Source organism: Chrysemys picta, chromosome 3 (genome assembly GCF_011386835.1).
Source record: "Chrysemys picta bellii isolate R12L10 chromosome 3, ASM1138683v2, whole genome shotgun sequence".
In the NCBI taxonomy this organism is placed as follows: Eukaryota; Metazoa; Chordata; order Testudines; family Emydidae; genus Chrysemys; species Chrysemys picta.
This window is the reverse complement of record NC_088793.1, coordinates 108,345,038-108,366,119: the sequence shown is the minus strand read 5'-3', so window position 1 is coordinate 108,366,119 and position 21,082 is coordinate 108,345,038. Positions and strand designations below refer to the sequence as shown.

The 21,082-nt window shown below is 41.2% G+C and overlaps 1 protein-coding gene across 11 annotated transcripts in view; it reads right to left on the bottom strand.

Moving 5' to 3' along the window:
* Nucleotides 1-6,857: 6,857 nt before the first annotated feature.
* The window catches only part of ADGRG6 (adhesion G protein-coupled receptor G6), a 161,322-nt gene continuing 147,097 nt past the window's right edge, over nucleotides 6,858-21,082 (bottom strand). For 7 of the 11 annotated variants that reach the window (XM_065588768.1, XM_024112933.3, XM_065588767.1 and 4 more), the window contains 3 exons: nucleotides 19,528-19,629; nucleotides 16,198-16,350; nucleotides 8,049-9,814 (listed from right to left, as the gene is read on the bottom strand). In XM_065588768.1, coding sequence (XP_065444840.1) covers nucleotides 9,636-9,814; nucleotides 16,198-16,350; nucleotides 19,528-19,629 — 434 coding nt within the window. In that variant the 3' untranslated portion in view covers nucleotides 8,049-9,635. Of the gene's footprint in view, nucleotides 9,815-12,580; nucleotides 12,628-16,197; nucleotides 16,351-19,527; nucleotides 19,630-21,082 lie in introns of all 11 variants that reach the window. The other 4 variants (XM_065588770.1, XM_042848206.2, XM_065588771.1 and 1 more) reach the window with 2 other exon arrangements.

The following is a 21,082-nucleotide window of genomic DNA, read 5'->3' as shown; positions in this document are numbered from 1 at the left end:
TAATCTAATATTGAAGCAGTAAAGAGTTGGCCAGCACTCCAAAGTAAAGCAATCAGCAGCCAAATTTTAGAGCCATTTTGGGAGAGGAAAGAAGCAGATTGTTACTGATGGGGCATCTCTAGCTGGAGAACCAGATCTATCAAAGAGTTCAAGCAACAGAACAGGTGGGATCTTTGTGCACAGCCTGATTTAAGACTGGGCAAGACCTTTGAGACTGTAGGCACTGCTGGGGAAAAAATCTGGACTGTATTTGTTACTATTACTTGCTCTCTCCCCTGAATCCCCTGAATTTGCAGTGCTCTTTGGCTCCATTTCACTCATGTTCTGGATACAAAGAGCCAGATTTAGCAGTTGAGCCAGGTTCATGGCCGCTTTGGGTTGCTGAAAAATCCTGTGATTATTGGGGTTACTGTGTACACCAGACCCCTATGGTTCCAGTAGCGTATTTGGTGTACCGCATCTCAGCAGCAAGTACCTTAGGTGCTTCAGCTAGGCCTTATTAGCAATAGTCCTGCTGGGTCCTAATAACCCCTCAGACACATGCCTCCACGTATGTCCCACACAGCCCTGCACCTAGCTATGATGGCTGGCAGCTTTTCCCATGTGTGGCTTTGCCCTCAGTTCCTGGGGGTTCTCTCCAGCTCCCTGTTGCCATGTGGCTCCCGCTCCCGAACAGAGCCTGGCCACTTCCTAACTCAGGCCCTTTCCCCTTACCAGGCCAGGGGGAAAGTAAATGCAATGGGGAAGGGGCTGACAGGAGTTGTATTCCCCTCCTTTGCAGACCCATCACACTGCCCTCCTCTCTGAAAAAGGATGGGTCCTCAAATCCAGCACTAGTGCATGTGGAAGTCTTGGTGCCAGCGGGGGCTTGGCACTTGCTTTGCAGCCTCAGGTTTCCCCTTATTTCTGAGTGCATCTATAGGTTCATTTCCAGTCTGCAGGGCACGTTCTGTTGGTGGGATGAACCACCCTCCCACCCCCAGCAGTTCTGTCACATCACCGGATTCAGTTCCCCCTTATACATCACTGTGGACATAGCCTTTGGTGCTTAGACTCCTGTACAATGAATGGAGGGGGGTGCTTAACAATGCGCTTCACAGAAGCCCGCATACTAGGCAAGAAGCTGCCTAAGCTAACCAATGGGCGATGCCATCAACAGGGTGTGTCCTAAGCCCTGCCCCTCTTATAGAGTTAGGTCCTAAGTCCAGGCTGCAGGGTAGTGTCTAGTCTGCTAGTGATCCACGGATGAATGGCCTCTTCAGGAGTAAGCTGGCTTAGTGGTGGTATCTCTTTTTGATGCCAAAGTTTGAGACACTGGGATATTCCTGCTGGAAGCAGAAATTGATGGAGTTGAGTATTTTCTTTGGTGCCGTTTTGTTCATTTACAAAGTCTTGCTTTTCCCAACACAGGAGGAACCAAAAATCAAAAGGAATCGTTTTTTTAAGCGTAGAGGCCCAACCTTCTTTCAGCCACCACTTTCTCTAGACTTTTCCCAGAGTCCCACCAAGCTTACAGGCTGCTGCTTTGCTTTCTTGCTCCACCTTTGAGTCTCTGTTTCTTGACTGCCACCCTCCCCCTCCCCCGCTTGTCTTTTTCACACACTAAGACACACGCACGCACATCCCTAATGAGACCCAGCTGAAGTCTCTGCCTACACAGTATTAGTTTCTGGGCAAACTCTAGTAGGCCTTTTTTTAGGTGTGGCCTCATAACTGTCCCAACCCATAATAAGGTTTTAACCAGCTCATCACAGGTGCCTAAGTTACTTCTTGCATGAAATGCCAGAGGAGGAGAAGGAATGTGAACAGGGGGTTTTTAGCTCTCAGGGACATTCCCTAACCAGTGGCCTATGGAACATTCTGATGCAAGTGTCCTGCAGTCTCTCCTGTTGAAGCTGTTCCACTTTGGTTAAGTGATTAACCAGGCTTTGGAGCAGGGAACCTAGAACCTTGGCCTTCCTGTATCTAGGTGAGCGCCTTAGCCACCAGGCTATAGAATCAGTTTATTCACTGTCTCTGGCTCAAGATTCCTTGCAACAGTGAACTATGAAGGGAAATTTGTGCCTAACCTAGCTACCTGAACCAGCAACCTGTGTGTGCAAAGATGTCCAAGGGACCTGGGATGCAAAGCTTAGTGTTTGAGAAACTGCAGGTGTTAATTAAAGAGGCTGCAGTCCTAAGGTATTATGACAGTAAGCTCACAACTAAGTTGTCTGCAGACAGTTCCCAGGAGATATCGGTGCAGTCCTCTTACAACAGAATGGTCAAAACTGGAAACCAGTGGTTTATGCCTCTGGGGCAATAACAAAAACTGCGAATCAATATGCTCAAAGAGAGAAGGAGGCTTCTGCCTTAGTTCCTAGGTGTAAAAAGTTTCATGTCTCTATTGATGGGAGGCCTGCGTTAACTGAAACTGACTATAAACCAGTTACTACCACTGCCAAAAGGGGCCTGGCAAATACCCAAAGACTACAGAGATTATTTTGCAAATGGACTACGTACCTGGGAGAGATTTGGTGGTTGCAGACATACTCTCGCTCATTTGACAAAAGTTCAGTGAAGCAAAGTCCAGAGAGATTTTTGTTCATGTCAATCTGATTTAAAAAAATATGAACTATCCAGTCTCAGACAAGATGTGTACTGCACTTGCCAAAGCTATTGCATAGCATACAACCCTGCAGAAGGTAGTTAGGACTATTAGCACAGAGCAACTGGGATAGCATATTCCCAAGCTGCATTATCAATTTAAGAGGGAGCTCTCAGTACGAGGTAGAATTTTGCTTAAAGGCACCAGGGTGGTGAGTCCTATGGTGTTACAGAAAACTACATTAAAAAGGCTACATGAAGGTTATTTAGGGATTGACAAAGCTAAGAGAAGGGCCCACGACTTATACTTGCCTCAAAGGAACAGTGACATTGAGGCAGCTCTTAAGGCTTGTTGCATATGCCTTCCCCCCACCCCCCAGGAAAAAAGTACTGGCCAAGTCAAGTGAAAGAGCCCATGTTGGTGGCATAGGAAAAATTGGCTCCTGGGATTAGTTTATGTTGGATGGAAAAACTATCTACTTGTCCTAGGCTATTCTCACTTCTCTGACATAGCATTACTAGAAGATTCATCTAAACAGGTGATTGTGCATAGCAAAAATAGATTTGCTACATGTTATACCTAACATAGTAAGGTCTGACAATGAGTCACAGTTTAGAGGACATGAGGTTAAGCAGATTGCAGTGAAATACAGGTTGAGACATGTAACCACTAGGAATCATTATCTCCAATCTAATGGGTTGTGGAAAACAGTGTCAAAATAATGAAGTACCTACTGAAAAAGACGGTGGAGTCAGATGCTGATCCATTATTAGTAGTGTTAAATTACAGAAAAGCACCAATGAAACATGCTTTATTAGTGGCTGACAATTTGTTCAACAGAAAACAAGATTGCCTGTGCTGCTAGAAACCTATGTCAGGGTCACTGGGGACTAGCACATATATAAAGAGCTAGATAAGGCAAAACAAAAAAACGCTAATATGATTTGGGGCCCCAGGAGCTGTCATCACTGCATGCAAACTATGCTGTGCATCGCTATGAAGGGAAACAATGGTTGCAAACAGCAGAGTTTGCTCTGTGATGATCGGTGGTTGTCATCTCAGCTGGACACATACTACAGTAGAATAGGCTACTCCAAATCTCAGACAGGAGGGGCACTCAGTGTGCTGTTTTGCCCAAGAGGGTCTCAGACAAGCAAGAGCCCCAGTGGGAAGAGGCTACAGAGTGCAAGGCCTTGGAACAATCAGATCAAGTAGATTTGCTGCCTTCTGATACCGGTAGTGCTAATGTTCCAGGGGAGCCCCACAGGTTCGACTGACAGCATAGGGCACCTTGAAGACTAATTTGAACATTGTTAGCAAGTTTAGTTCTGAGGTTGGTTATAAATATTTGTGATTGTGTTATATTAATGTTGTTTAATTGTGTTATATTAATGTGGCTTGGGAGGAAAGATGTGGTGTTGGGGACTGTGACTTCAGTGGAATTGCTTCCCAGAGAGTCTGAGTGAGGTACGGTCAAGCTGGTTACACACAGCCAATGGGAACCATTTACAGCATTAAGCAGCTCTCGTGCAAGCATCTTAAGCCCTGAATGATCACTACAGTGGTGTTGAGGATACCAATACAAGGGCGTAGCCACTGGATTTGCAAACTATATTGACCAGGTGGCTAAAACCGTACTTGAGGGAGCATAGAAGAATACAGCTCTTCCTACAGGAGTAGTTGTAGTATGGTTATGAAGTAGCTTCATTTCTGTTCCACAAGCTGGCTGGGAATATTATCTTCCCACCCCTGTGACAGTCACCCATGCAAAGTCCTTTGCCTTGGTGGAGGCAATTTATTGTAGGAGCCATTTACAGAGGATTAAAATTAAATAGCTACTGATATTTAATAAATAATAAGTAAGAGAACGAGGAGAAAAGGCCCCAGTACTTCAAGACACTCCAAAATGGCAGAGTCCTGCATTTAAACAGAGTACCACTGCGGCGGGGGGAAGGGGTTCAACCTATGCAGAGCAAAATCAGGGCCTCAGGTGGGGAGTTTGCTGTATGCACATGCACCCACCTCTTTCAGTGTCCTCACTGATGATACATTTCCCCTTCCTCTCTACCTACCACATACATTTGTGTAGTTCTAGGTGTAATGGAGTGTTAAACTGTATAATAGTGTTCAGCCACTAGGTGGCAATGTGTGTAAACTACATTTAGCCAGTGGTGCCCAACTTCTCAGGGTCCCCCCTCATCTACGTTCCCCCCCCCCCACACACACATATGGAGCTGGGAGCAGAGCCCCAGTTGGGGGCCGAGGCTGGGGGTGGGAGCAGAGCTGAAGCCAGGCTGCGGTGTGTGTGTGGGGGGAGGTGGCGAGGGTTAGGGTTAGGGTCAGGGCCAGCTCCAGGCACCAGCCGAGCAAGTTGGTGCTTGGGGTGGCAGAGTCTAAGGGGCGGGATCCCTCCAATCCTTTTTTTTTTTTTTTTTTGCTTTGCCACTTCGGCCACCCCGCAGTTTGTTTGTTTTTTGGTTTGCTGCTCCGGCCGCCCTGTAGGGGGCGGCGGCGTGGAGGAGGGGAGCGCCCTGCTGGGAGCAGGCTGCGCACTCTATCTGCCCCAGTCGTTGCCAGGTCTGCAGCAAGCCCGGCAGGGCAGCCCGTGTCCTTCCCTGCCTGCCAACCGGAGCGGCGCAGAGCCTTCCCAGCAGGTGGCACGGCGGGAGGGGCAGCGAGGCGAGTGCCCCACTGAAGGAAGCCCTGGCCGCCCCCCCTTCTTTCTCTCCCCCCCGCTAGCCAGGGAGTGCACTCCGCTGCCCGTGGCACATCTGCAGCGTCCTGCACCCTGGCTCTGGCTGCCCCGCAGGTTTTTTTTTTTTTTTTTTTTGCTTGGGATGGCAAAAAAGCCAGAGGCAGCCCTGGTTAGGGTTAGGAAGCTCTGCAGCCAGACCACAGAAGCCTGACCCCTGTTAGTAGCAACCCTACAATCTACCAACTACAAGGTGTAGATGACACAAGGAGGTCTCACTGCCTACTTCAACTTTGTGGTCTCTCTTTAAAAAAAAAAATCCCGTATCTACCACTCACTCAAGCCTGAGATGATTTATTTTTGTTAGTTGGTTGCCCTGGAATGAACTGTGCTGCTTAATTGCTAGAGCCGGGGTTCTCAACATTTTTCTTTCTGAGGCCGCCCCAAACATGCTATAAAAACTCCACAGCCCACCTGTGTCACAAGAACTGGTTCTCTGCATATAAAAGCCAGGGCCAGCATTAAGGGGTGGCAAGCAGGGCAATTACCCAGGGCCCCAGGCCACAGGGGGCATTGTGAAGCTAAGCTGCTCAGGCTTCTGCTTCAGCCCCAGGGGGCAGGGCTTAGGGCCCCACGCTTCAGCCCCATGCAGTGGGACTTTGGCTTTCTGCCCTGACCCAGCAGGTCTAACACTGGTCTTGCTTGGCAGACCCCCAAAATCTGCTCATGGTCCCCCCAGGGGGCCTCGGACCACTGGCTGAGAACCACTGCTATAGGGCACGGCAAAGACACAAAGCAGCATTGCTCATGTCATTTTGCTTCATAATAAAACAAATCCCAGTAACTATATTTAAGGATGAAAACGATGGTATTCTACTCAATGTTCATGGGAATGTCAGAACACTTTAAAAAAAATTCCTCTTAGTTTTTAATATATTGTAAGTGCATTTTCTCTGCCGAGGCTCACATATGGGGTTGTAGATCAGTGGCTTTCTGTGCTCTTTGCAGTTTAACATTAGAGCTTTTGCATGTAAGCCACAGCAACTACTCAACTATTTTGATAGTATGTTTTTGGCTAAGAGTTATGACAATTGGCTAAAATATTTTAGCAGTGATTAGTCAAAATACTATACATTATGAGCTTCAGTTTAAATCCTGCTAAGATATTGAAGGTATACTTAAGGGCCAAATCCTGCCCCTAGAAACAAATGGAGATGAATAACTAACTACCTTGGTGTAAATCAGAGTTTAAGATGATCTATTTATACTCCTGTGAAAATAGCATGCCAGTGTATAGTATAGGATTTCTGCTTTTGTTCCCCTTTCAGTGTGTCAGTATAACTGGGTTGCCACTAAATGAATGACCCAGCATAACTCTTCAGTCATGCATTGGATTTAGCATTGAATTAATCGCAACAAGAAAAACTGAATTATGCAAAATACATTCCCGGCTGAGCTGGACTTATTCTCAGAGTTTTGGCTAAGCAAACCCCAATGCACATACTGAATAAGCAGCAGCTTATTTTCCAACATTCCACCAACTAATGTTTTCCCATCGAACTGTAAGAAAGAAAAAAGTCATTATTAAAATATTTTAATTCTTTGTAACACTAATAACATGAATATTTATTTGAAAAATATTTCTTTCCACTTTAGTCCATCTTTAAATCCGTTACACTAACTTCCACTAACTAATATTTCAAATTACTGTCGTTTTCCCCTCGTATTGGTAAAAGATACAACTACAGTAAACTATTTCACAATTTTGGAAAAAGTATGAGAGACTATTCTTTCCCTCTCCTCCTATGATGAATCAGAAGCTTAAAATAACAAGGACAGAGATTATGGAGCTAAAATATATGTTGACATATTTAACCTCACAAATAAATAAATATATACAAGGGAGGTTGTGACGTCAACAACAAAGTAGAGATTTTACATTGCAAAAGTGAGAGCATTCAAGAACATCTGACATAGACAGTTAAGGACTACTACATGGTAGTAAAAAAAAGAGCAAATTCTTAATTTAGCAAAAATATAGGCAACTGTACATTAAGCTGTTGGTTAGGTTACAGCTAGGCTTCAGCCAGGATACTTCTTTTACTCTTTACTTCATATTTTATTGAACAATTGTGTTTCATTAATTCCTCAATGTCTGGAAAGTATTTTCTTTTCCATCTTGTCACTGTAGAACATCCTAGACAGGTAGAAATCTCACAGTAAGCTACTATCTGAACACTATTATCTACTACAGGTAGACAGGTGGGATGATAATATACAAGTTCTGTAAATGCTCATACATAAGTTTTCCCTAAATTCTTTCCTTTGATAAAAGTATTTGACCAAATTCATCCCTAGTATAATTACATTTGAAGTCAATAGGGATGAATTTAGCATATACAGGCATGTAAGGATTTTGCGCTAATATGAAAAAGGTTTGGTCAGGTTATTTGTAGGACCTTTACTTCAGAACAGTGTTTTAGGATTGAATGTGATTAAAATATACTTCTTCCCTGCAGTGATCAAGGTGTTTGTAGTTAAGGATAATATTCCATTTGTGTGGGCACCGAATAAAATGATCTTTGTAAATGAGTGGGTGCAAAGAGCCCATAAAGGTACAAATCCAAATACCCTGTTACTGAACATCTAATTGCTTCTTAACTGAGAACTAATCAATAGCTGTATGACATCAGACCAGTGGTTTGTGGAAGTGTGATGAACAAAACTGATTGAAATTTTTAGGTAAAAATAATTTGATGAAAAATGGCCTTTTTGGGAAAATGTGTTTTTTGGAAACACTTTTTTTTTTCATGGAAAAATCCCATTTTCTGGCCAGCTCTATTACTGACATTTTAAATGAAATGTGCATTTACAGGTGTTTCACAATTTGGCATGGGTTTCTACATATTTTCAAGAATAGCTGTGCACTTTTGAGAACAGTGTTAGAAATGGCCATATGGTGCCATGGCTTGGAAAAGTAAGTATTTTATGTTCTTCTTTTACTTCTGCACACACTTCTGTGCATAGCACAACGATACAGACCCCAGTTTATGTTGCTTGGTCATTGCATCTCAAACAGTACGGATCTAGATTTAGTTTAATCAGCTGATGCCAGTGAAAGCTTGAAGATCTGGATGATGCAAGTCCACATGTAGATGCTGAATGCTATTGTGTAATGTACTGTGACCTTGAGAGCCTTCATAAATTGCAATGTCCTGTGGCAGAAGTTCTCTGTACATGCAATATGGCCACAATATAGAAAATGGACAAGCTAACGTGGGCTTACAAGGGATCTATGAGGTATTTTAACTAATAAACTTATAGCACTATATGATTTACTAAGTGTGGGGTCCTTTGTAATATTTCCTATGAATGTACATGCTAATGACTCCCATTTCACTTGACCAACATGAGCAATCAGCATGGGCTCACCCATACCAGTGTGGTGGTTACAATGGGAGGTGTTCCCTTTTTGTACATCAATGAATATTGAAACATATGCCTTTGTGCGAAGTCTAGAATTAGCTTTTTTACTGATGCTGCACCACCTGAAACCACACACACAGATATGGGCTTAAATTTTACGGGAGAGTTATCAGTGGCTTGCACACCCTTATCACAAGCAAATCCTGGTGTGCAGGTATGTGATAAATGCTTTTCTGTGCACACGGATACAGTGTGGTCCCAGAGTTTATAGACTAGTTGCTGTATGCAATATTTGGATCCAATTTTCTTTGTGTGGTTAGCCCTGGAGATTTACGTATTCATTTGGTCAAAATAACCCTTTGACACTGGAGTTAGGCTTTCCTCACCTGTGGAAAACACTGCAGGCAATGGCCACCTAAACAGCAAGAGTTTAACAAATACAGTAAGGAAAATTCACATTTCTCATGAAGACGAGACCGACTAAGAAAGCTGCATCCAAGAGCTTGTGTGTACTGTGGGATACTCCCCCTGTTTTCTCTAAAAGACCCAAGTCTTGTTCCCATTCAGATCTGACATTATTGAGAGATGGGCTTATGGAACTTCTTCAGTCTTGCAAATATACACATAGGATCACACCTAAATTAGCTGTCCCAGTATCCTGTTCGCTGGCATACAGCTGATGTTTGAAAACAGTCTTTATTTCATGGTGGGAAAATATCAGTATCAATACTATGTATGAGAAAATGACTGACTCTCTTAATGGGGAAAAAATCTTTTCTCAAGAAGAAGCTGTTAAGAGGACGACAATATACCATGGGAAAAATGACTAAATCTGGTAATATAATTCTCGCCACTCAGTCTCCAAGTACTCCATTGTTTAGAATCTCCAGGCTGCGTGTTGTCTTGTGGTTCAGAAGTTCAGAAACCCAATCAGAACTTTGTGCTATGGCTGAATGTGTCTGACATCATGATATTTTTATAGAAGTTGTCTGAGTGAGCACTGCAGTACCCCTTGACTTTGTCAATAACCTGATGGACTGGGATGATTGGTGTCTGCTCTCCATCCACTTGGGCAAATTTTGATGAGGCCTTGTCAACGAAAGTATTGTCTAGGAAGGGGAAAAGAAACAGGAACAGGAAATTAGGGCTTTTAAAACAAGCTCATTATCTACCAGATTTGTCTCCTGCAGGCAATCCCCCTCTACATTACTGTAGGTAATTTATTTTTTCAATTACCTTGCCCTGCTGATCTTTTGATATAGCCATTAAATAGCTTGACATTATACCTTCTATGTTCTTTTCAGTTACATGCTATAGACTAAATTCTACATATTCTAACCTACATATCTGGAATCCTAGCCTCTCTGCTCAGTCCTTTCCTGAATCTATTTCCCTACCACCCCTTTTGCTTATGCTGCAACTATATCAAGGCACAGTAGGATCCATTAGTTTGTCTGCTGAAGATTCCAGCTACAGAACTCTCAAATTAAAAAGGTTGTCTAGGTATTACAATATTACAGGAGAGGGGGTGATGCAAGCATTGCTTTGGTAACATTTGGTAAATAGCGCCCCACTGAACCAAATAATGAAATCGCTGAAAAATGCTAGTGAAAAGCATTTAATAATATGAATCATAAAAGTTAAACAGTTATCAAATAACACAACAAAAACAAGCACAGAAAGCAGCAGATGATTCCAAATAAAAATAGATGAGCAGATTTTAAAACTGGCCTGATTATTACAATTGCATCTGTTTGACTTTCTAGCACATGGAGAATACAAGGAGAGCTGAGGAGCTATGTTTGTGGTTTGTGGCACTAAATAGATGTGGAAAACTCATATGTTTTCATGTTTCATATGCTCTAAACCAAGCATGACGCAGGAGAGAAAAAGAAAGAAGACAGTTCACTCTTCCCCCCCTTTCAGTTTCAAAAAACTACATCCCACTGTGTCTGATGATGTCAGTAACACTTCTGATGACCACACCATACATTATTATCACCAAATACCCAAGTTGGTTTGAAGGGAATTTTACACAGGGGACCCAGGTATATCTGAGTACTCAGCTATAAGGAGAAAGTATTTTGTTTCTGCTGTGTGGATCATCGTTCTCCACTTCACCTGATAGTGACTAAGGCTTATTCAAACAGGGTCTTGAGTATCTCCACAGCTGCCACCTTTAACCCTGTAGCCTTCACTCATATAGCCTCCATTATGGGACTTTTCTTCAGACAAAGAGGACAAGCATCCACTTGTGTGGCTAACAGCATTTCAGTTCTGAGTCTGACCAGTAGGGAGAGCTCATGTAGTGAGTAATCATTACCTCTCCTTTTTAGACTGTATTAATGAGTTCCCTGATCCCAAGTCTTATATGACCCAACACAAAGTGTGATAGCAAGATGAATGGCTGCATGAAGCAATGCTCTGGCACTTTAGTCAACCAGCTTGATACAGCTTATAGTAAAACCACCTTCAGATAATTCTTCTGTAAAAGGTAATTTTATTTAAATCAGTGTATTTTATTATATTAATATCAGAATATGTTTTATGTAAAATAAATATACCGCTTACCAATGAAAACAAAATGAAAATGCAGGTTTCAGAAAAGATTTAATGATGGTATCAAGCTATAGTTCTCATAAAGATTTGCAATATGAAATGCTACTTGAATTGCATGTAAAAGAGAAATGGATTGCATAGAGGAAAATCTAAACAGTTTCATTATGAACAAAGGAACAGGCAGTTTAAGAATGATATTTCTTTAAAGCGGGTGAAAATTGCTAATGCATTATAGCAAATATCTCCTTGTACTACTGCAAATGGATGGGTACTGTGTGTTCTTCAGTTTCATTTACTCACTAGCCAATGAGGTTTTTCTATTTATTTTGTTTAAAAGGAGTTTAAAATGAATTCTTGTGTCCTAGGAAAGACTGTTTCAGTACCCAAAAAATGATTACAAACATTCACACAGCATCATTAAAACTAACTCTCATTTTCCAAAACTTTTTTGTACTCTATATCCAAAGCTCTCTGGAGTCAATGGGAGTCTTTTGGTTGAATTAAACAGGCTTTGGATCGGACCCTATGGATGAAATCTTGGCCCACTGAAGTCAATGCGAGTTTTGCCATTGATAGCTGTGGAGTTAGTATTTCAGCATATATGATCTTTCATTGCTTCATGTGACTGCTTTCTGTCAGTCCCATATCACAGCTGTGCCACATGATTCTGAAAACTCATGGAAATGGTTTTTTTTGTCCGTTCTACTAAACAAATTCTCAACTTGAGTAGTAATACACAACAAAGTTTCTAGGCATATTTGAAAAATACGATCCGTCATTCAGATCTAATTTTGATGTAATTGAAAGATAATTTAAAACCAATAGTTAGGAGATTGAATTCTATAATGGCTATAGGCCCAAATAAAAATACAATTTCTTAGAGCCCTGGCATAACCTTTTAATACATTTATTCCTTCTAGAAATGTACCGTGATATATCTAGCAATTCATCACATCACTTTTGACAGTAGGGTGCTTTTTTTTTTCGGTCTTTTTGCTTTCAAATGCACTTTTTTTGTTTTAAATTAATGTTTAATCACATGGTGAGCATTAATACTGTAACGTTGTACATTTTCTAGAAGGGTAATCTTTCAGATACCTCATGCTCCATGCAGTGCATAGACAACCAGAGTTCGAAGCATATTTGCCCTTTGAATTACAGCCAATCAGCATCAATAACAAGATGATGAATAGTGAAGAATAAGCAGTATTTCTGATTAGCAACAGTCCTTTTTGTGTCAATTAGGACTTCATGCAAGTGATTCCCCCTCCACCCTGCTGAAATCATGCATTCAACAAAAATGATGCACACTTTACCTGGACTGTTCCACCTCTGCTGAGGAAATGCTCTTAGAAGACATTATCTATACCATAAACATATGAATGTCTGGGTCAATTCCAGGGATCAACAACCACGTTAACAGCTACCAAGACATACATCTATTACACTGTATACTAAAAATGGTTATAGAGTCGCCAAGATACCAATTTGAGTAGATTAGCTGTGCAAAAAACTGAACCAAATGGATAAAAAATAACTTCTGAATTTTTTTTTCATGCCATGAAAACTTGTTTGAGAAGGAATGTAGATATCTGAAAAAACTGGATCCAGTCAAAATGACTTTAGTGTGTCACAGGTAGAAAAAGTGAAATAAAAATGTATATTTCAAATGGTCAAGGGAAAAGGAAATCACTATAATATTAAAAAGAACGCAGAATATTTTGGTGCTTCTATAATATCCAGTAAATTATTGCATTACTATCTATGACCCAATTTAGGAGAGCCCTGAAACTCGTAATTAAGTCCATCCCTATTCAGGAAGCACTTAGTCAGTTGCTTAGCTTTAAGCATATGATTAAGTGTTTTCCTGAGTGAGGATGCTTTTCTGAATTGGGCCCGAGGGGTTTGATTCATGGCCAGGGGTGATGGAGCGGCAATTGCAATATGAGGTGTACACAGTATAGCTGTGCATTTGAGGAGTTTTATTCGAAAGGGCATATGGTAATAGCACTACCGAGCTTGTTTTAAGTTCCAGCTCCACCGATATCCAATGGAGGCGGCTCAGGAAATATGCTGAGTCAGCTCATCCTTTGGATCTTTGGCCACACCTTCTTCATGGCTAGCCCTTTGTGGAAATAGTCGTGGTGGCACGTTTGTGTTGCTGTAACTCCCCTTTTAATAGGATTTTTCTACCACCAAGGTCTGGCAGCCCAGGTTCCAGTGGCAAAGTACATAAAACTCCATGACTAGTGTAGTTAACTCACAATAAAAACACATAAGTAGTTACTTGGGCATAAGAAACTAGCTTGAGTAATAAAAACATCTATAGAAACGTTCCCTTATATGGACAACATTCTCAGTTCATTTCAGAACCTCTCATCTGATGTCTCATTTCCCTGCACGCAGAGGCTCCGACTACTGTTAGTGGGGAATATGCACATGTAGGAAGAGCAAAATGTTGAGTCTTGATCTGCAATAAGGTTCTGAGCAGAGAATTTTGCCTAAGGTTAAAAAATATTTAGTACTTGGTCTGATCATTATTTCAAAAGGATAGTCTCCCAGTTTGTTTGAAGGTATAAGAAATTCGTTTGTTTTTTTTTAATATATTTTTGTTCTTCCTCTTTCTACTTACATTTTATTATCTGGGGCCTTTTTTATTTCTCCTAATGCATTAATCCAATGCACTAATCCATTTTCTTTTAAGACTGCACTGCAGAAGCACTAAAAGTAGTGAAAACGCATGATCAGGCATGTTCTAATTGCTAATGTTCTACAAAGGCCCTAATTTACCAAAGCATTGAAGTATGTATTTAATTTTAAGTGTGTTTTTATCTTTAAGCACAGGCTTACTGTGATCCAACAAAAAAGAAGTGTTGATAGAGTCCTATACAGCAGTTTTAAAACTTCTCAGTTGTCACTGGCATAAATGGAATTGTATATCAACAGTACTATGCACTGAACTGAGATTGGATTGCTGTGGATTGAACCACAGAGAGATGTACATGACTCTATAACATATAAAATTTGACACATTTATACTATGATCATCAGGAAACCAGAGAATGTGACCAGGTACTATCTGTTGAGTTGGCATTGCTGTAGTGTCATAATAGCAGCACGCTTACTGAAATAAACCAAACACTATGAAAGCTGATGTGGGGAGGAAACCCCTTTTATATGGTAAAGACAGCTGGAAATATGGGGCGGGGGAATCTGCCGAAGATGATGGGCTGCATGGCTGGTCAGTGCTAAGCAGTGTGAGCTAATGGGTTTGCCAGTGGCAGTCACAGATGCTAGGATTTGGTTCTGAAAACTGTGAGTGTTAGAGGCACAAAGTCAGCAGGAAGCCTGTTGTGAGCAGGGCCGTGAGGGGAAATGGATGGACAGGGCTTCTGGGAGCCCTGGTTCACTGGGGAATTTCTGATCAAGGGAATTTCTTTCTGTTGTTTGTTTGCACTGTGTTTAGGGAAACAGGACTTTGTGTACATTCTTTGTAAGCAAATAAGATTACACCAATTAAATATCTGACTCATATTATTCACTTCTCCTCTTTGAAACAATCCTGCAAGGCCCGGAATACTGGCTAACTGCTCAGGCTAAAGGGGCAACATAAACATTTGAATAGCTGGATCTAACCAGCCAGCTATAGTCCACCTGAATGAACTATGTGATAAGGAGAAGGAAAAGCAGGAAGGTAATTCCTGGTACTAAGCCACATCACCTGTTCAGACTGTGGGCAAAATTCTCCTCTCCAAATCACACAGTGAAACTTGACTCTGATGCTTTGTTCTCCATATTTGTGTAGAGCTTCAACTGATGTCAGTAGGAGATCTACACATGAAAAGAGACTGGAGTATCAGAAATGGGACCTGTCTTGTGACTCTGTGAAGTGTATTTAGTATTATAAAAAGTCTGAAAGTTCCTTCTAGTCAGTTCATTTAAGCCAAGTCTGTATTTTTGAAATTATTCATAAAGGAGATGATAATTTCAACGAGTGAGTCTAACAGATTGTTTTTGAAACAAACAAACAGATTCCCTTTTTACAGACTGGGTTAAATATATGTGAACATTGATTTCCATTACATTTTAGAGGACTATTTCTTGATAACATTTGTCTTATGCAGAAAGCTATCCATGGAGGCATTGGTTAACGAAAGTTCAATGGAAAAATCACTTTGCTTTATAGGCTTCTCTGAAATATAATCCAAAACAAATATGAGCACATGAGCTTTCAGGTCATTGTTGTTCCGTTGTTTGGGTATCATTACAATGTTCCTAGAATAAGTACATAATTATTTTATGTGAATGGAATATAGAGATATAGATGGTCCTTTTTATTACACACATGCCATCTGAACAGCTATGTAATAACTGTATGTTATTTGTACAAGGGGGAAAACAGTGTATATTTTGTTAACAGTACTATCAAACCTCCAAATAACTTCCATTTGTCCCTTTGTCAGTAAATGTAGTACAGTTAAATGTCAGGCAGCTTGGCCCAGTGGACAACAGACTGGAATGGGTCTCAGAAGATATGGATTCTATCCCAACTCTGCTTCTAGCCTGCTGTGTGACTGTGGGAAAGTTGCATCACCTCTCTGTGCCTCAGTTTCTCTAACATGGGCTACTATTACCTATCTACCTACCTTTTAAATCTTTCAGTAAAAGTGCTATATAAGAGCTAAGTATTTTTATTAACTATATTTTTTATATCACAATAAAAGTCCAAGATTAGATATTTATCATGGTTGGTGAATATTGCATCATGACAGCCCTTACTAAACAAAAAAACATTTTTAAAAATGTTCAGTTGACTTTTCTTTTATGCATGAAGGTAACACAAGTCACTGGCATACCTATTATGCAAAGTAAACATTCACAATTTGAAGCACCATACCAGAAAGATCTCTTTGATGTACTAGAAATGACCCACCTGTATGGCTGTTTCTTTTGAAGTATGTATTTGAAGTGGATTTAGATTTGGATGTCAAATAGGTTGAGTTGGAGCCAATAGAACTGGAGGACAAGGATTTCCCAAGATTATCTGAGCTTTTCTTTATAATATTAGTTGCTGTCTTGCTCCAGTCTGAAAATGAATAGGCATTTTTTTAAATCATTCATTTCTATCAGCACTAAACTCCTGCTTCTCTCAATTATTTAATTTCCAAGCATCAGAAGCACTTTTTACATTACTTATAACAAAGTGGTCTGCTCTAGTTCTTGTCTGGTGGCATCTTTTGTTCTTTAGAAAGCAAGACTATTTCAAGATGCTTTACTTTGTTATTAAGGATGACATTAAAGAACAGTAGTTGATGTTTCCACTTTCTAGTTAGGATTAAAACTGATTGATGGTCAGAGGTGGCATATTTCTGAGTTGCCGGAAGATGCTCAACCCCTGATCTGCCCCAGGCCCCTCCCCCACTCCACCCCTTTCCCCAAGCTCCCACCCCACCTCTTCCCACTCCTGCCCCCCACCCCAGAGCATGCCCCGCCCTTGCTTGTCCCCCTCTCCCCCCAGTGCCTCCTGCATGCCCCTGAACAGCTGATTGCGGCAGGTGGGAGGCACTGGGAGGAGAGGGAGGAGCTGATGGGGGGGCTGCTGGTGGGTGCTGAGCACCCACTATTTTTTTGCTGGAGCACCGATGGAGTCGGTCCCTCTGTTGGTGGGGTAGTTAAAATGGCACTGCCAAACTTCTTATAAAATTAACAACTACTGTTATTTATTTGTATTCTGGTAATGCCAAGAGACCCCAGTAAGGGATTGGGGCCCTGTAGTGCCAGTTTTGGGTGCACCAAGAATAAACAATCAGGTCCCTACTCTTTTTCTATGATTAAAAAGAACAATGCAAAGAAATGTGGTTCACAAGCATAGATAACCAGCAGCCTCCATAATTTTAAATCTTAGACTATGAATTCTGTAGGGCAAGGACTGTGGGGCAGGTTCATCAAGAGTGGAGCGGGAAGAACCAAGGTTGACTTTTAGCCACCTTTGCACTCTTGCAGTTCTGGATCTGGGTGGCTGGATTCTAATTTACACCCAGCTAGACATTCCAGCAGCAAGAGATTGTTGGGGTCTGAGGTTGCCCTGGCCATACCCTCTGTGCTGAGGAACCCAGGAGAAGGGGTGTGTGGGCACTATTACTCTGGCTACTCCATTCAGGGATTCCCCTACTAAAGAGGAAACATAAAGGGGCTGGATCTGCTAGATCTAAGGCTGCTTTGTACTGCTTAATTTGGATCCTGGGTTCTCCTATATATGTGTACAGTACCTAACACATTGATATAATAATAATATATATTTGAATGGAATAACTTTAAATGATCTAATTTGCATTGTTGTTAAACTAAGCTTTTCTTACAATTGAAAGAAACAATCCCCCCCCTCAGTCATATCCCCCTCCCCCAAATTAGGACAAAAAGTTACTTCACAATTAAATGTTGTTAGAATATTGACATTCCGAACCTCACAATGTATGTTTCAAAATTAGTACATACAGGAGTAAATTTAACAGCTAATTTTACAAAACACATTGCAACACATACCTGCATGTAAGGTTAGTTTCAAGTCCTTGTTCCTTTTGTTGTTCTTACTATTATAATTTATTCTTCTGGGAGAAAAGTAATCCACATGCAGAGGGGCCCAAGCAAAGACCTATGTACCACTTAAATCTTTAATGGTTGGTTTGGTTTATGTAAGCAGCAGGATTTTAGCTTGACTCTTTGCACTAGGGTGAATTTTACTATTTTTGTGCTAACCATGACAACATGCAGATTTTTGATCAGATCGTGTTCTAAAATTAATTATAATCTGATCGTGTTTTAAAATCTTATTTGATTTATACTCTACTCTTCCAGCTGCTAATGGTGTCATGCTGACCCTCCCTAGCAAACCAGCCAGCAGTGAAGAGTTGGTAAGTATAAGAAGTAATTATGCCACATAAAGTACCACCACTGAAGTCCTTGAATGCTTCAAACTTTTATTGCTATCCTCCCCAAAGGCTGCCAACAGCACTGTAAAAATCTGGAAATAATTTGGTCCATCTGCAGCTGCCAGTTCATGATTTACAGCATGCATGTTGGAAACTGAATGCATGAAATAACCTGAATGCCTGATCAGAATTGATGTATCTTTCCTAGTTTGTCTTAACTTTGATTTCATGAGTCAGGATTTCTTAATATGAAATGACAATATAAGATGCATCACAGCTTACAGTGAGAATGCCTCACCTGCTGGCATTAAAGTAATAAGGACAAAATGGCAGTACACTAAGTTGCCCATGGCCATGCAGTCACACACAATGCCAATTTACACCAGCCAATGCTCTGACCCTTGGTTTGAGAGTAAGTATCGTATGGTAAGCATCCACATTGCTGCAACTCACTTCAAATCTTTAGGTCAGACAGTGGATTTATGGTTTACAAAGAAAAAATAATATTTCTGAGAGTATATCAAACTATGGCATGTCAATGTGACTTCAATAGAGCAATGCTGATTTACACCGGCCGTGGAGTGGGGCCGATATTATCAACACATTGGGAAGTGGCTTTTGTGCCTGCGGAAGGCCCAGAGCAATAGTTGTTTGCTATGGGGAGCAGCAGTAGCGAGTTCCCACAAAGGGACCTCACATTCCCTGCCACTTTGAGATCCTGTTTGTAGGAAGGGACATCAATTTCTGGGTGTGCTCAAGCCTCTTTCACTCTGTCCCAGTAAATCTCTTCTGGCTACTCTGGTTTCTATGGCTACAATATTGGGGGGAAAGAACTCGGATGCACACAGGATACATGTGGGGTTGAAAGATCTCATCAGTTCAACATACGACTCTTGTGAAGCACCTCCAATATTCCCTCCACATTAGTCTGATAGCCCATAGGACCACTTGGTCTGGCACAAGCCCCTCATACATAAGGAAAAGGGGCCAGGATTTGACCTTCTGAATCCTTATTTAAACAGTGAATCACTGTTGCTGTAAAACAAAAGGGACTTCCAAAGCCATGCTCACAGCATTACAAAATTTAAGTTTTCCAGTGAAGCCAACTGGTAAAGTGAGGACTGGAGACTTTTTTATGGAGCACTCTCTGAAGAGTCCCCAGGCAATCATTATTACAGTCATAGGCTATTAATAATCATATTCCGTACTCTTTCCACATCTGTGGCCTAAATTGTGTTAAATCCAAGAGACTCAAGCTGTGCACCTGGCCTTTTCCAGTCTACTTCTGCATCTCAGAAATGGAGCCATGAAATGGGCATGCATTTTTTTTTTACCTGAGTTGTCTGCCAATCGGAATCTGCCACAGCAGAGATGCCTCCTCCATTGTTTCTGCACATTCTCTTTCATAGCACAGTGGAATACAAATATAAATAAACCTGCGAGCAATGCAAATAAATGGATAAATCAAAATTTTATTTGTATAAAATCTTAATGTTGTAAACATTCTGAAAACCACTATAAACTGGTCCTCGTCATCAACCTGCATCACTGAGGTGTACAAGGTAACAGGTGCTTGAATCACTGAGTGCTTACCCATCCTCTAGATTTTACACAACCATGACTTTCATTGACTTGAATGAGCATTTTGCGCTCATAAATACGACAAGATCAAGACCCCCAAAGCCAAGTGTAGAGGGAGATTTTTCCTGTTTAACTCCTAGTGTTCCAGATCTACAGGGCCAATTTTTTAAATACTGGAGACTGGAAGTCTCTGCACCAATAAAGTGCACAAAAAAGATCATCACTATTTGCATAAATATTTACTGCAAATGAGTGTGAAAATGGGGAAAATACATTTATAAATTACTATGGAGGTGGCCCAACTATCCATTTCTGCCTGGTTTGTGCATACACTTGCTGTAAATGTGCCCACATATGCAGATGCACACACTTGTAAGCAGAATTTTTTTTGCATGCAGATCTACAGCCTCCAATTTTCAGAACGCAGTCCTGTGTTGGTAAGAATCTTGTAATTTGGGTTAACAGTACAACTGTAATAGTTCCACAGAGATACTCCAGTGCTAATTTTGAAAGCAGAAATAGGAATTATAACATGATTCTGGCCCTTCACAGGTAGGCGTTAGTTGTGGAATCTTCCATCTCTCTCTGGTTTGGCATGTGCTTGCTTCATTCTCATTAACGGAGGCAGAGCCAAGGCTGAACCTCAGGGCAAAATTCTAATGCCAGATCCCTAAATGATTATATCTGAAAAATTATTTAAGTGAGGTCTGTTGTGGGCCTAAACGCTTAACTGGTGTTCTTTGGAGATTCTTCGGTTTCCTAATTATGCTTAACTCCGTGTGCTTATGGCTACTGGGTTTTAGAGGGTGGAACAACAAGACAGTGCAGGGTTTGGAAAATATTGTTCTGAATCATAAAAAAAAAAAACTTTGCTAGCAAAGATCTCAGTATCTGGGCACTGGTGCACTTTGGCATGTACAATTGGGCATGGACCTGGGTCTCTACTTTAAAACATTGCCCAAACTGAGGTCAGTGGGGGCTGCAACCTGCTTGCTTTGCTACCTTGTGGTGTTGGTTGAATAATGAAAAATGTTGTTCGTGAATTATTTGATAGTTGACAAAAAAAATTGTGAGAACTAAAATTCAGGAAGTACAAAACCGATTAAAATTCTAACTACTGAGCTTGTGAAGGCCTTACAAAGGGAGTGATGGCATTTCTAATTGTCTTTCTTTATGTAAAACAGTAACTTTTGGATGCTGCATCTGATCAATTCCAAAATGTGAAGGAAAGATCAAGAGACAAGGTGGGAGAGGGTATCTTTTACTGGACCAATTTCTGTTGGCGAGAGAGAGAATTACCTCACCCAC